The 16637-nt window shown below is 47.7% G+C and overlaps 1 protein-coding gene across 1 annotated transcript; it reads right to left on the reverse strand.

Annotated features, from left to right (window-relative positions):
• Positions 1-1991: 1991 nt before the first annotated feature.
• Positions 1992-14413, reverse strand: Phb (prohibitin). The gene is made up of 7 exons (XM_042673818.1): positions 14335-14413; positions 12641-12755; positions 10038-10199; positions 7980-8122; positions 7669-7785; positions 5413-5508; positions 1992-2379 (listed from the first exon to the last, which is right to left on the reverse strand). Exons 2-7 carry the CDS (start codon positions 12726-12728, stop codon positions 2167-2169), a joined length of 819 nt encoding a protein of 272 aa, XP_042529752.1. The 5' UTR covers positions 12729-12755; positions 14335-14413; the 3' UTR covers positions 1992-2166.
• Positions 14414-16637: the final 2224 nt, after the last annotated feature.

A 16637-nucleotide genomic window follows, 5' to 3' on the forward strand; every position in this document is an offset into this window, starting at 1 on the left:
AACAAGAGGGCTCTCTAAAAAGGGCCTAGGGGAGGGAGTGGAGCCTCCTGCCATCCCTCCCCCCTGAAGGGTGTCCAGAGCAATCAGCAATAAACAGCAGGAAAGGAGGAAGGCTTCAGTGGAAGGCCGTCTGGAACTTATTTAGGCATTATGCTCTTCTGCTGCAGTCCTTCACATGCTTTGAGTCCAGGCACCTCATCACTTGCAGGCCTCCCATTCTTAACAGCAAACACAGCAGGAAGAGACAGAAGCCTGAGATGGATGTGGCCAGGAGGAGACGAGATGGGGGGCTTGGGTGGCAGCTCAGAGGTTCAGCGGAAGGTCAGGAGCCCATCACACAGTGGCCCTGTTCCCAAAGATAGAAAGGGCCAGACCCTTGAGAGGCCCTGCATGGGGTTTATGGTGTCGGGAGACCTCAGTCCTTACTTGTACACCCAATCTGTGCATCAGGTCCTCTTCTTTTCCAGCTGGCCGTGGTTTCTGGGCCTCTGGGAGAGGAACTGCAGAATTCAGGTTAGAACAGAGATTGGTCGGGCAAGATATGTGCTGGCTCACTGAATATTTCTGTGCTGTTCCTCAACACGTAGAGGTAGGTGATGGACGGTTCATTTCTCAGTCCTGGTCTCTATTATCACCATCCAAAATACATAATTTGGATACCTGTCAAATGCCAAGGCACTTTTTTTTTTTTCCATCAGCAGTGGGGGCTTGAATTTTGGGCCTGGGTGCTGACCTTGAGCTTTTTAGCTCAAGGAGAGTACTCTACCACTTGAGCTACCGTGCCACTCCTGGTTTCTTGGTGGTTAATTGGAGATAAATGTCTCCTGGACTTTCCTGCTCCATGCTGGATTTGAACAGCAATCCTCAGATCTCAGCCTCCTGAGTAGCTAGGATTACAGGTGTGAGCCACTAGTGCCCAGCTCCATGAAACTCTTATCTCCAATCAACCACCAAAATCCAGAAGTGGAAGTGTGGCTCAAGGGGCAGAATGTCAGCCTTAAGGGTTAAGCATTAGAGGGCAGCACATAACCCCAAGTTCAAGCCCCAGTACCAGCACACCTACAAAGTTTACTTCACACTAGAGTGGGATCCTGAACACAGTACAAAGCACCTTCTGAAACCTGTTTTCTGCCTTGCTGGATATTTGTTCCCAGCTAACACACACAGACACACACACACACAGACACACACACTGCTAGAATGCTCTGTTCTGCTCCCACAGTTCCCACAAACAAAAACCAACCCCTAAGACAGCTGGAAGGTCTGGGTGTCATTTATTGACAGCGGTTTACACACATTTGTTTGCTTCCCAAGACTGTTTCCTTCTCAGCGCCACACACAGCACACAGCCCCGGGGAAGGGCAGACTTGGAGCGGGAATGCAGGACGCACACGTCTTTGGCAGGCAGGCTCAGTTCAGCCCCAACAGGATGCAATCCTTCAATCTGGAATTCCACTGGGTATCTGAGAGGGACCAAGGTGGGGGGTGGAGAGGAAGTCTTCAACAGGACTCACATCTCAGTCCAGGCCTCTCCTACTATCCAAGTCCATCTCAGTTTTAGGACCCTGGGGGGCAGCAAAATCAGGCCCACCCACCTCAATAGGGGCAGATCCCTCACTCCATGCCCTGGCTTATGCACACCTGCTTCCGCTGGTCGAACACTTAGAAGGAATCAGCCTCATGGTAAAAGACAAACTACTTCCTCTCTGACCCTCCCCGGCACCTCCTCAGCTGCATCTGTACAGGAACGGTTGGAAAAACTGAGGGCTGATCCTTGGTTTTGCTGCACGTGGCATGGTCCTCAAGTCTTCAGTAAATGACAGGATGAAGGCTATACAGGTCTATTTGGGCTGCTGGCTGGGCTCCTGTCCGTCCGTCACACACACACTGCCCTGCCTTCTGCCAACTGCCAGCGCCAGCAGGCTCCAAAGGAACCAGAGCCAGTCTGTATAGGCACTTGGCAATTTTTGGTAGAGAGATGGATTAAAAAAAAAAAGGTAGATGGACAGGAGAATGAAAGAGCTTCAGTTGATAATTAAAGATCGGAAGTGATTTATTTCCTTCATTTTAAGCCAATCATGAAATTTCACAGTGATTTCTGGGGTGCTGCTCAGAATCCTAAGGGCTGGGGTCCAGTTGACCAAGGAAGTACAGGCAGGGCAGGCCTCACTGGGGCAGCTGGAGAAGCACAGACTGCCCTGAAGGCAGGTAAGTGATGTTGCGTGAGCGCGAGAGCTGGTATGCAATGTCCTCCGCGGCTTCCAGCTTACGCAGCTCAATCAGGCCATCACCTGCCGTGGCCAGGGAGTTGGCAATCAGCTCGGCCGCCTTGGAGTCGCCCTCAGCAGAGATGATGGCCGCCTTCTTCTGCTGCTCAGCCTAAAGAAGTGGAAGAGACCAAGACCAAGAGCATACCTCAGGGCACTGGATGTCAGGTTATGGCCTACAGGACCAGGACAGATACAGTAGCTGGGTCCTTAAGACACCTTGGGAACTTCTTTCCCTTGTGGCTAAGTCAACTAGCACACTGTTCTAGTCCCCCTCTTTTTTGACACTGTTGGGATAGACCTCTGTTGGCTATGTTTTTTTTTTTTTTTTGAGGGGGGGTCTGGTTATGGGGCTTGAACTCTGGGCCTGGGCGCTGTCCCTCAGCTCTTCAGCTCAAGGCTAGCGCTCTACCACTTAAGCCACAGCGCCACTCTGGCTTTTTCCTTTTTGCTTATATGATGCTGAGGAATTGAACCCAGGGCCTCAGGCATACAAGGCAAGCGCTCTACCAGAGCCACCTTCCCATCCTTCTGTTGGGCTATGTATCTATCTTATTTCAAAGTCTTCAAAACCAATAGCAGTTCCATCCAGTCAACAATATTGAGCCAGGAGACTCTAAGGCCATGGAAAAGGAAGAAAAGGAAAGATAGTTCATCTATCTTTCCCTCCAGTTCCAAGTCAAAATGAGCAGAGCTGTGCTGAGGGTGCAGCTCAGTAGTAAACCACTTGCCTAGCAAGTGGATTTGATGTCCAGCACCATGTGCGCACACATACACACACACCATTTAATAGAAACACACACCATTTAATAGAGCTAAGGAAAGAGCAGTCTATATGTATGAGTCTCTCCCAAGACTGGACTGTGAACTAGGCTGACTCTGACCAGGAACCAAATGAGATTACCTTGGCCTCCCATATTAATACCAACAGGATGAAATCTATTTGGGACATACAACCTTTAGAATGTGGGAGAATACAGTACTGCACCTCTCTGAAATCAAGTGTTCTTTTTCTCATGTTACTGGGGCTGGAATACAGATAAAATACACCCACAACCCAACACACATTTTGAAATTGTTAAGGTGTTGGTTCAACAAATGTGGACTGTACATCTAGTACCACCAGGCAGTGCTAGACTTGGTACAAGCTCTAGAGACATGGTAGGCACAGATCAAAACAAGTCCCTGCCCACATGGAGCTTACATTTTCCCAAATCAAATATAGCCCTCTTCTCTCTCTAAGGATTAAAAGGTCATGAATTAAGAATATTTGTGGGGGTGCTGGGAAGGTGGCTCAGTGGTAGAGCGCTTGCCTTGCATGCACGAGGCCCTGGGTTTGATTCCTCAGCACCACATAAGCAAAAAGAAAAAAGCCGGAAGTGGCACTGTGGCTCAAGTGGTAGAGCACTAGCCTTAAGCTGAAGAGCTGAGGGACAGAGCCCAGGCCCAGAGTTCAGGCCCCACGATTGGACCCCGCCCCCCCAAAAAAAATTGTGAGCTGAGCGCTGGTGGTTCACACCTGTAATCCTACTCGGGAGGCTGAGAACTGAGGATCAAGGTTCAAAGCCAGCCCAGGCAGAAAAGTCTGTGAGACCTTTATCTCCAATAAACCACTCAGAAAACCAGAAGTGGCATTGTGGCTCACATGGTAGAGCACTGGCCTTGAACTGAAGAACTAAGGGACAGTGCCCAGGCCCAGAGTTCAAGCCCCACAACTGACATTAAAAAGAAGAAGAAGAGGAAGAGGAGGAGGAAGAGGAAGAGGAGGGGGGGGGGAGGAGAAGATGAAGATGAAGAAAGAAAGAAAGAAAGAAAGAAAGAAAGAAAGAAAGAAAGAAAGAAAGAAAGAAAGAAAAGGAAGGAAGGAAGGAAGGAAGGAAGGAAGGAAGGAAGGAGGAGGAGGAGGAGAAGGAGGAGAAGAAGATAAAGACGAAGAAAGAAGAAAGAAAGAAGGAGGAGGAGGAGGAGGAGAAGGAGGAGGAGAAGGAGAAGAAGAAGAAGGAGAAGGAGAAGGAAGAGGAGGAGGAGGAGGAGAAGATTTTGGCAGCTGGATACCAATGGCTCATGCCTGTTATCCTAGCTACTCAGGAGGCTGAGATCTGAGGACCTTGGTTCAAAGCCAGCCTGGGCAGGAATATCCTTGAGATGCTTATCTAATAAACTACTCAGGAAAAGCTGGAAGTGGCTCTATGACTTAAGTGGTAGAACACCAGCCTAGAACAAAAGAAACTCAGGGATAGTGCTCAGGCCCAGAGGTCAAGTCTCAGGACTGGGAAAAAAAAAAAAATTGTGACCAGGCGCTGGTGGCTCATGCCTGTAACCCCAGCTATTCAGGAGGCTGAGATCTGAGGATTGTGGTTTGATGCCAGCCAAGCAGGAAAGTCAGGACTCTTATCTCCAATTAATCATCAAAAAGCTGAAAGTGAAGCTGTGGTTCAATTGGTAGAGCACTAGCTTTGAGCAAAAAAAACCTAGGGACAGTGCACAAGCCCTAAGTTCAAGCCTCAGGAATGGTGCGCACATGCCTGCGTGCACGCACACGCACGCACATGCACGCGCGCGCACACACATGCACGTGTGCACACACACACGTGTGCACACACACACACACACACAGAGAAAAATGATGGGAACAAAGGGACAGCAAATAAATAACCTTTACAAACATCAGGAAGACCAGGCTGTAATGCAAATGCATTGTGTTCCATCACTGACACATCTGGATGGATTTAGCAATAGAAAAAAAAAAAACACACAAAAAACCCCAGTGACGATAGCTCATCTAGTATAACGTTTGATCTTTTTTGCTGTCAGCTTTCACTATATAACTATGGTTAAAAATGACTTCTCAGCAGAGCTGAAAATACTCTAGGAGTAACATTTTTACTTGTACGACAGAGTTTTTGATCTTGGGCAAGTGGGGGAAAAAAATGACCCTTCAGTGATTTAGGAACATAAGTTCACATATCCCTGACTGGCCCCCAAAGACTCTGGAACCAATTGCAGGACTAAGGTTCTTTCAATCTCCTTCCGATTATCCCGGAAGAAGAGATGACAGATGATGAATTTCCAGGCCACCCAGCAGATGGGGAAGCCCCGCACAGGAGAAAGGGAAAGAACTCCTACCATCTGGTTGAATGCTCACCTTTTCCACCACAAATCTGGCCCTCTCTGCTTCCTGCTGAGCCACCTGTTTGGCTTCCACTGCTTCTGTGAACTCCTTCCCAAAGGTCAGATGTGTCTAGGGAGAGTGAGTGAGCATAAGCTGAGGCAGTATAATTGCTTAGACAGCATCACTGAGAGGCCTCCCTGGCTGCTGGAAGAGGCCAGGAATGGCTCTAGCAGCTGGAGGCATGGCGAGACACTCTCCCTCCTCGACTCCTAATCCACATTAAATTTACACCTTGGGATCCTTGGGTACCCACATTGCACCTACATACCATTCTATGTGTGGCCACACCACACAGAACCCACCCCTGGCTCCAGACTCTTGACAGGCCTACGGGTACCAGAAGGTTATTTACTCAATTGACACTCCTGTAGAGAAGACCTGGGTTCTAAGACCCTTTACTACTAACTAGGCTAGTGCCCTTTCAAGTTCTTTGATGCCCTCCTCAAAGACCCAAAGGAGACCAGATGGAAAGTTGAGCCCCTGAGAGAGGAGTTTGCCGCCAGTTCCCAGGGATCCAAGAACCTGATGTTTTCTGCTTATGGATTAACCAGGCCCTTCTCTCTCACAGCTCCTCCACCACGAAACAGGAAGAGAGAGAAAGTGGAGTACAAATCATGGCCTTCCCAACTTGTGAATGGTTCTGGTAAAGGGTTTAAAAGAAAACTGGAGGCAGGTAAAGCCATTGGTCAGGGTGAGGGTTTAAGTCTGATTATCCCTAGACCTTCCCTAATCACATAAATAAGGAGACCTGGCTGAAGTGGCTGTCTCTAAAGATAAGCACCATGGGAACTAGACTTCAGATTCTTAACTGCCTAGCCTAGAGCAGTTTACTTCCCCATCCAATTTTCAACTGAAAAGGAAACAAAGGAAGACCACTGGTTTTGCTATCAAATGGTATTTGTTTCATTTCCTTCTCTACCCTCCCAATTGCAGCTTTTAAAAAAATATAAGCAGAGTTCAACCTTCTGAGGAGTAAATCCTGGCCCCCTGATCTTCCAGAGTTTTTAATATTACCCTCCTAACTCTTAAACTGCAGCTGCTCTACTCTGATATATTTCTGGACTCTTGCTCCAAGTTTGGGTAAGAAAACACGATCTTGAGAAATGAAAAATGAACTATATAATTGAGGAATAAAATTCATTTCTAAAAGGGCCAGCTGAGGGCAGCAAATTCCCCAGGAAATCTAATTTTCTCCTCACGCCTCTTAGATATGGTTTCTTGCGGTCAGCCCACAGTTCTCCAGAATGGAGTGTGTGGTCAGAGTCTAGTAGAAATGCCAAGTTTTTTCCTCAGGTTTTTACTTAGTGTGTTCTCACAGCCAAGGTGCTTGGGTTAATAGTAAGTGGGGAGGGCCTGAGGCAGGGTTCTTCAAAGCAGCAAAGAGCTGCAGCTTGATGTGCTGCCAACAGAGGGAGCCCCACATCCTTGTCCTTAGAACAACGGAGGCAAGGTGGAGCAGAGCCCTCAGGGTTAGTAGGGGGTGTTCAAAAACACTGTTTAAACAGCTGCACAGATGCGGAGGGGAAACCCACCTTTCCTTAGCGATGCACAGGAGAACTGAACAGGAAACACACTACCTCACTACCCGAACAAATCCCTCCAAGTGATTTTTCCCAGAGAATCTAGAAACACGACCCCTTTCCCCTCACCTCCTCAACCTGAAATGCTATCCTGCCTGTATTGCTTTCTGTCTGAGTTAGGACATTCAATGTCACATAAATACACAGACTATAATGTCTCAAGAGGCTAGCTTACACCTCAGCAATGTCCTCTGTCCCCCTCCCCACCAGGCCAGGCCTTGGGGAACAGAACTACTCATTTGCACTCTATCACCTTTCACTGGGAACTCCCAGAACTCACTTTACTTCAGACCCTGTGCTGGGAAATCCCAGGGGTCAGGAAGGGAGATCTGTGCTAGAGAGAAAGGCTACCAAGCTGCTCTCTGGTCTCTACCAGGCAGTTTCTCTTGGTGCCAAACATGATTAATAAGGTATTGCTTTCTAGGGAGTTCTGGGGAATATCAGACCATTTGGTGGTTACAGACCATTTGGGGAAGGTTATAAAAATGTGTATGGAAGATGGCAGAAAACAGACCCTAATGTCATCCAGAAATTTCCATTTCTCAGGTAGGAAAGTGGGAGGCAGGAACCAACCATGTTTGCCCAGAAATAAGTCAGGTAGCTAATCACCAAATGCAGCCCCTTCCCTTTGGCCTGCCCTAGAACGTACCAGGGACACGTCATCCAGGATGAGCCCAAAGGTTGCTGCTCGCTCTGTGAGGTCATCGCTCACCTGCCTGGAGACCAGCTCTCTTTGGGTGATCAGTTCTCCAGCATCAAAGCGAGCCTGGTTTCAAAGGGATGGATGGAAAGCCAGTCAGGTTAGTAAAGGAGCAGAAAAAGTACCATGAAACCAGCTAAACCCTAGCTCCTTCCCTTGCCATCAAGACTGACACCCCCCGCCCTCCCTGCAGAGCTTCTACGGCCACCTAGCCATTTCTGGGTGCTCTGGGTAGGAGGCTGACGGTCCCATCAACTCACCACCACAGACTTGAGGATCTCTGTAGTGATGGATGGCAGCACACGCTCATCATAGTCCTCTCCGATGCTAGTGTAGATACGAGGAAGCTGGCTCGCAACTGGCCGGAAGAGGATTCGTAGTGTGATATTGACGTTCTGCAAATCTTAGGGTAGAAGACAGACACTGGAGTTACTGCTTAATGGTTTCAGTGATGACACCAGCTTCTCGGTACATCCTGGATGCTCTCTGACAGGAACAATTCAGGTGACACGCTGCCAGCCATGCAATGTTTGGAATACTAGACATGCTAAGGCCTTTTCAAGGCCTAGTGAATGTGCCCAAGTCAGAAACAGCTTTAGTAGGTTAGAGTGGGTTGGTGGAAACAGCACTGACTAGCCAGCAGTCCTCAGGGCTGGACCCATCTCACCCTGCTGGTTACTATGGTCTGATGGAATCGTAAACAACCAGAATTTCCTTTGCTTTGAGAATGGAGATGATGCAGGGATGGTGGGGGAAGCGCACCCTGTAATGTATGTAACTGACATATGGGTTCCCACATACTCACTCTCAGATCATTTCTTGAAGGCAGAAAGAAAGCCTGGTACTCCTAGGGCACGAATGGTTCTGGCAAAGGGTTTAAAGCAAAGACAGGCAAGCCATGGGCAGAGTGGGGGGGGGGGGTGTTAACAGGCAGATTATCCAGACCTTCCCACAGGCTGCAGGGAGATAGCTTTCACTTACAGCCCCACAGAGCTAAAGGCCCAATCACTGAACGGACATTTAAGGTAGTCTCGGAACACTTGCAAGCCAGTACAGAAAGAAATCCCATGGGCTGGAGTTGTGGGTCAGGTGGTAACTCAGCCAATGAGTCAAAGCCAGTGTCAGTGAGTTTGAGTCCTGGTCTCAGACCAAACAACAACAACAACAAAAACCACCTCCCTAAGAGGTGGCAAGTCTAAAAGTAGGCTTTTATGTTATGTATTTCATGCCCGCCTTACTCTTTTAAAGAAGGCTACTGCAATTTCTTGGCCAGGATCTAGACAGATTTTTCCATTTCCCTATGACCCCTTCTCTGCCTCCACCTCACCCTATCAGACAACAGGACCCTACTCACAACTTAGTTCCTACGGGTGCCTTTGCAGACCTGGGGGCGTTGGCGACTCTCCTCTGTACTCCCCTATACCTCATAGGGCCTTGGCTCTGGCCCTTCCCAGACTCTATAGTTCACTTCCAAGACTCAGCTTCTCAAAGGTGCTCATTTGGCTGGGCCCTGGTGGCTCACCTGTAATCCCAGCTATTCAGGAGGCAGAGATCTGAGGATCTTGTTTTAAAGCCAGCCAGGAGAAAAAAGTCAATGAGACTCTTATCTCCAATAAACTAATCAGAAAAGGCTAGAAGTGGTGCTAGCCTTGAGGACAAAGAGCTCAGGGACAATGTCCAGGCCCTGAGCTCAAGCTCAGGACTGGCAAGAAAAAGGTGCTTGTCGTCTCTTTACTCCTCTACCCTATACACCAGCACCAACCCTAGCACTGTCAGAGGAAGTTAACATCTGCTGAGAAATGACATGGAGGGCATCGAGTGTTATAGAGCCCATCTGTGAGTGACTGGGGAGAAGAGTGATGGGCATTCATTCCAGGCTGACTGGGAACCCAGTGGGACATGTCAGACACCAGGCTATGGGACAGCGATCTGAGTGCTGCACTGCTGGAGCAGAGGCCGTGGAAAGCAAGGCAAAGGGCAATTCCACTACAAGGGCCGGGGACTATGGTTTAGATAGTCACTCTGGGGAATAAGAGCGGATGGGAAAGGGGGAACTGAAGGGAAAAAAAGGCATATTTACGAATTCTTTAAAATTACATCACCATGCCTCTCTTACATCTTTATACATGCCTCTAAATTTGTTCTGTGTGTATACCTTAATGACACATTTCTGCCTCTGAACCCATATAAAACTCTCCTGGGCAAACGCACTATGAATTAGTATGATGTAAAGTTCAATCTCTTTTGGACCTTGGTGTCCTACAGATGCTTCTAGCACAGCACCCTTCCACACTTCCTTCACCGCAGGCAACACTTACCTTTGCTCCCAGTGATGACCGGCACATTACGTGGCCGAGAGCGGCAGTCAAAGATAATTGGTTTCTGTACCCAAGGGATCAGAAAGTGAGTCCCTTCCCCTACCACAATGTCCTGAACACCACGGAATCGGTCAAAGATGACAGCTCTGTGCCCAGCATCCACTAGGGAGGAAGGATAATGACAGGTCAGAAAAACTCCTTTACCCTTTAGCCAAAAGGATCTGCCTTTCAAAGGTCTCTGCTGCTTTCTATTCATTTATGAAGTTGCCCCTCTCCTACTCTGGCCGACCAAATTCCTGGGCTGTAGAAGCTTCTAAAAATCTATAAAACTAAATAATGACTTCCTGTCCCATATGACTCTCCAAGGACTTTGGTAAGGGGATCTGTTCCTTAACGCGCTTTCTCCTTTTTCTCTTGGTGGTACTGCGGGGACGGGGAGTTGAACTTAGGATTTATGACACTCTACCACTTAAGGCACACCCCAAGCTTTAGTGTTTTTGTTTTTTTTTGACAGTCCTGGGGCTTGAACTTGGCCTAGGCACTGTCCCTGAGCTTCTTTTGCTCAAGGCTAGCACTCTACCACTTGAGCTACAGCGCCACTTCCTGCCTTTTCTGTTTATGTGGTACTGAGGAATCAAACCCAGGGCACTCCACCACTAAGTCATATTCCCAGCCCACTTTAGTTATTTTTCAGATAAGGTCTTCCATTTACACCTAAGCTGGCCTGGACCATGATCCTTCTATGTATGCTTCTCAAGAAGTGGGAATGTGCTGGGCGCTGGTGGCTCACGCCTGTAATCCTAGCTACTCAGGAGGCTGAGATCTGAGGATCGCGGTTCAAAGCCAGCCCGGGCAGGAGAGACCGTGAGACTCCTATCTCCAATAAACCACCAGAAAACCGGAAGTGGCGCTGTAGCTCAAGTGGTAGAGTGCTTGCCTTGAGCTGAAGAGCTGAGGGACAGCACCCAGGCCCAGAGTTCAAGCCCCATGACCGACAAAACAAACAAACAAAAAAGAAGTGGGAATGAAAGGTGTAAACCATGCCCAGCTTTTATTGGTTGACTGGGTTCTCACTTTTTTGTCTGGGCTGGTGTCTAACTCCCAAACTCTACCTCCTAAGTAGCTGAAATTTATAGGTATGAGACCACTGCCTGTCTGGCCCACTCATTTTCTCATCTTCCTATATTTCCCTCTTTCTCTCTTCTTTTCTTTGTGTGATGATAGGGATTGAACCAAGGGACTTACGCATGCTAGTAGGCAAGAATTCTACCAACTACATCTCCAAGTCTTGTTGATTTTCTAATTAACCATCCCACTCACAAAATCCCACTAACACAATTCCAAGTGACATAAAGATCTCCAGTTATGGGGCTGGGAAGGTGGCTCAGTGGTAGAGCACTTGCCTTGCATGCATGAGGCCCTGGGTTCGATTCCTCAGCACCACATAAGCAAAAAGAAAAAAGCCGGAAGTGGCACTGTGGCTCAAGTGGTAGAGTACTGGCCTTGAGCTGAAGAGCTGAGGGACAGCACCCAGGCCCAGAGTTCAGGCCCCATGACCGGACCCAAAAATAAATAAATAATAAAGATCTCCAATTATTACATATCTAATGTAGCTCCGATTTAACTAACACTCCTAGAGTCTCTATGGGAATCCTGAAATGTAAAGGGTTCCTTCTTGTTCCTCTTACTAATGTACCCCAGACTGGCCTCAAACTGCTACCCTTCTGCCTGTACCTACAAAAAGAGTGCCAGGATTACAAGCGGGTGCCATTCACATCCAATAGTTGTTTCTTCAAAGTTTTGGGGCATACTGAGCTGTCTTGTTGGTTGAGGGAGAAATTCAGAGATGGTGACTACTGTCTAGATCTCATCAAAAGGATCACAGTATCTACATGTCTATAATCCTGGCTAGTCAGGGGACTGAGATCAGGAGGACTGAAGATCAAGCCCAGCTAAGGAAGAAGTTCACTAGCCTCCATTTCCAGCAAAAGCAAGGCTGGAGGTATGGCTCAAGTGGTAGAGTACCAACAGTAAGTTCTAGGTTCTGACTTTAAATCCCAGGACCACCAAAAAAAGCATCCCATATAAACCAAGCAAGCCTTTCTAATTACATTGTTTTTGTCTTTTCCCCTCTGGAGTTTAGGACTCGGTCTAAATATCTTCTGAAAAATAATCCTCTTGTCCAAAAGCTATACATTAGGTTGGTCAATGGTAAAAAGTTATAGAATGTCAGAGTTGGTGTCTTAGTGATAAACTAGTCCAACTCCATTGTTGTAGAAGAAGCTGAGGTTTAAAAAGGCAGAAGCAACTTATCCTAATTCCATGTAGTAAAGAGAAGAAAAGCCAACTTAAAACTACTGCCAAACCATTAAGTTGACAAAAACAGCTGGAGTTATCCAGCCAGCATCTGGGCTGGAAGGCCATTTTGAACAATGGCTCCAAGAAAATGGGCAATTTGCAAGACAGGGACTCTGATAGTAGTACAACTAACTATATTGTGTGGGGTAGCACTAGGTAAGCCCTCTTGGCTACAAACACATTCATGGACAACAGCTACCATTAACAGTCTCCAATGAAGTCACCTTATGTCCCCAGTGCCTCACCATTATATAAGGCAGAGTTCACCACGCCTCCTGCGACAGCTAGGGCCAGGCCAAACTTGCCAATGGACTCAAATATTTTGGCAGCCATGTTTCCTTCTGTTGGACCCACTCACACCTACGGGGTAAAAAATAAAACAACATAAAACAACTTGATCCCAAATCCTCACAGAAAGTCAGTTCTGAGCCCCAACATCACTTCTCAAGCTTATTCTTCACTCTCAAGAGCTCTAAATCGCCCACAGAGGGACACCTAACAAATCTGTGTGTCTTGCAAACAGTAACGCCATTTCCCTCCATTTTTTGCTTGTGCAATTGCTTTGTGTGTAGGCAGACACTGGGGCTTGAATTCAGGGTCTAGTCACTGTCCCTTAGCTTTCTGCTCAAGGATGGCAGTCTGCCACTTGAACCACACCTTAACTTCCAGCTTTTTGATGGCTAACTGGAGATAAAGAATCTCATGTGCTTTCCTGCCTGGGCTGACTTCAAACAACCATTGTTAGCCTCAGTAGCTCGATTACAAAGCATGAGCCACTAGTACCCAGATTGCTCTTTTTTTGTTTGTTTGTTTGTTTGCCAGTCCTGGGGCTTGAACTCAGGGCCTGGCACTGTTTATAAGCTTCTTTTGCTCAAGGCTAGCACACTACCATTTGAGCCACAGTGCCACTTCTGGCTTTTTCTGTGTATGTGTTAGTGAGGAATCAAATCCAGGGCTTCATGCATTCTAGACAAGCCCTCTACCACTGAGCCACATTCCCAGCCAGCCCCCACTCTTTTCTCTTTTTTTTTTTCTTCCAGTCGTGGGGCCTGAACTCTGGGCCTGGGCGCTGTCCCTCAGCTCTTCAGCTTAAGGCTAGTGCTCTACCACTTGAGCCACAGTGCCACTTCCGGCTTTTTCTGCATACGTGGTGCTGAGGAATTGAACCCAGGGCCTCATGCATGCAAGGCAAGCACTCTACCACTGAGCCACCTTCCCAGTCCCTCTTTTTAATCTCTCGAAGGAGTCTGAGATACTTGGCTCAATAAGGGTAAGGAGGCCTATAGAGAACTGAGTACCATCTGAAACTTCTATTTCGTGTGCCATTCTGGCTTGGAAAAAATGGTGATGATGATGAGAAAAGAATATCAGTAACAGCAAACATTCCCACCAGGCAGTCTTCTAAAGACAGTTTATGTAATCATCACAACCACAAACAAAAACAGGGAGGGCCAAAGACGTGTTACATGAGGAGGTCAAGACACGCAACTATTAAGTGGCAGGTCGGGATGAGGACATCTAAAGTCTACCTCCAGAAGGCGAGGCTGAGTTCACCACGCCGTGTTTAAGAATGGGAGTGGAGGGAAGCAACTATTAAACCACTCTAGCCTGAACTTTGCAATGCCCCGCCCCTACGTCGTCTGTTCGGCCCCCAATCCTCCTCCCTCCGGCCCAGACCCCAAAGTTCCAGATTCCGCAGGTTACTCCCCGCTGATTCACCTTCCTTCCTGGCCCTTTCCATTTCTATGGCTTCTGGATTTTTCCTCACCCTGCCCCCATACACACCTCGCCAACCCTTTCGCAACTTCTGCCACATTCTCCCATCAGCCCCTTTTCTATCCCGCATAAAGTCACCCACGCATGCACCCTACTCGCCCAAAGTGTGTGTGAAGGGGACAAAAGCGGGACCGCGGCATTACGGTACCCGCACAGGTCTCACCTGCTTCCACTCTGACCTCCACATGAATTTTCCCAGTCGTGCCCACTGCGCGTGCGGCAGGCAGCTCCTTTCTTTCTCCGCCCTCCCTCCAAGATCTGCGTCTCCGATTGGTGGGGCCGGCCGCAGTGACTTCTGGGAAACGTGGTTTGTAGCCTTCTGCCGGCCCTGAGACTTTCGGTAGATGAACTACAACTCCCAAAATGCCATGCAGCTGCTAAGCCCGCGCAGGAAACCTTTTTCTCTTTGGTGGTAGACAGTGGAATGTTGCCGCTGAGCCTTTTGGGGGTTGTAGTTCCTGGGGGAATAAATGCACGTGCCTGTCGTGACCCTGAGCTAGGGGTTGCCGGAGGGGCCACTCTAGGGCTCTGGGAAGGAGGGCGTGAGCCCAGAAATGATTACAGTAAATTTATAGTTGGTGAAAGACTACGAATGGGCACTTTGGACAAAGTTGTGATGACATACATAACTGTTTACTTAGAGACCTTACAGAAGCTAGGGATCGTCTCCTTTTTGAAGCTCTGATAGTCCTGTGCTCAGGGTGGTGAGACTTTGATTACCACAGAGGAACTTAGAAAACCATCTGCAAGAAGAGATTCATTCAACGTCGTACACCACCAAGTCGGCAGAGCCCTGGTTTCTGGGACACAATCTGTGTGTGCACGCGTGCACATGCTCGCGGGTCCTGGAGCTTGAACTCAGGGAGCACGTGCTGCTTGGAACCTCCATCCTTTTATCGCAGCCCCCCAAACAGCTAGAATTACAGGTGTGAGCCACCGGCACCCAGCACTTTTGTCCCCCTAAACATTTGTCTATGGAAAAGTTGTAAGAATAGTACAAAGAACACATGTGTATCCTTTCTCCAAGTCACTTGATAGCAATTTGCCCCTTTTGCTTTTTTTTTTTTGTCGTTGATCTCTCTCCTCCCCTCTTCTCCTTCCTGTCCTTTCCCTGCTCTTCCCTTTCCCTCCTTCCCTCCCTCCTTCCCTCTCCTTCTTCCTCTCCCTCTTCCTCTCTTTCCCCCTCTACCCCTCCCCCATCCACACGTCTCCCCTTCACCATTCTGTGGAGAGGAGTCTGTATTTTCTATAAAAAAAGGATATCATCTTGCTTGAGTAAATGTAATCTACCTTCTGCATTCCAATTTTGTCAGTTGAACCAGTAATGAATTTTATAGCACTCCTTTCCAATATAGTACACGGTCTAAAACGAAGTGTTGTATTTATTTTTCATTTCTTTTCAGCCTCCTTTAATTCAAAATATCCTCAACCTTCCTTCGACATTACATTAAAAAAAAAACAAAACACCAGAATACTTATCATTTTGGATTTATCTGCAGTTTCCTCATGATTAGATTCAGGGTTTTTTGTTTGTTTTTTTAAGCTAGGATACTACATAAAAGATGTATTGTGGGCGTTGGTGGCTCACTCCTGTAATCCTAGCTACTCAGGAGCCTGAGATTGGAGGATAACAGTTCAAAGCCAGGTCAGGCCTGGGGCCTGGGTGCTATCCCTGAGCTCTTCAGCTCAAGGCTAGTGTTGTACAACTTGAGCCACAGCACTACTTCCAGTTTTCTGAGTGATTTATATAAGAGTCTCATGGACTTTCCTGCACAGGCTGCTTTGAACTGCGATTCTCAGATCTCAGCCTCCTGAGTAGCTAGGATTACAGGCGTGAGCCACTGGCACTTGGCTTCTTGAGACTATCTCTAATAAACTACTCAGAAAAAGGTGGAAGTGCTTCTGTGGTTCAAGTGGTAGAGGGCTAGCCTTGAACACAAAGAGGCTCAGGGACAGCACTCAGGCCCCAAATAGCTAGAATTAGGTCCTGGGGCTTGAACATAGGGACCACGTGCTGCTTCGAACCTCAATCCTTTGATCTCAGCCTCACAAATAGCTAGAATTACAGGTGTGAGCCACCGGCACCCAGCACTTTTTTTTTTGGTCCCAGGACTGGCCAAAAAGAAAATGTATATTCGTTTCATTTTAACAAAACTACACTTAGATATGGTTCAACTAGGATGGGATTCTAATTTCCCTACATTTGTAGTCTCTCCACCCACCTTCTTTGTCCCCCTTCAACACAGTCAAATGGCCATAAATACTCATGGTGACACTCTGCAGGTGGTAAGATTTTCCCTTTTTCCTAACCAAGCACTCCTTTTTCCTTTGACCTCTGGAGTTTATGAGAGTTGCAAGTTTAGGTTGATATTTTCATTGTTTAAGAGAAGGTGTTCAAGCATCTTTAAGAATAGTCTTAGTATTGTCAAGAATATTGAAAATAAATCTGGATGTGAGACTGTACAT

Source organism: Dipodomys spectabilis, unplaced genomic scaffold, assembly GCF_019054845.1.
Source record: "Dipodomys spectabilis isolate Male_0828 unplaced genomic scaffold, ASM1905484v1 ptg000018l, whole genome shotgun sequence".
Classification (NCBI taxonomy): Eukaryota; Metazoa; Chordata; class Mammalia; order Rodentia; family Heteromyidae; genus Dipodomys; species Dipodomys spectabilis.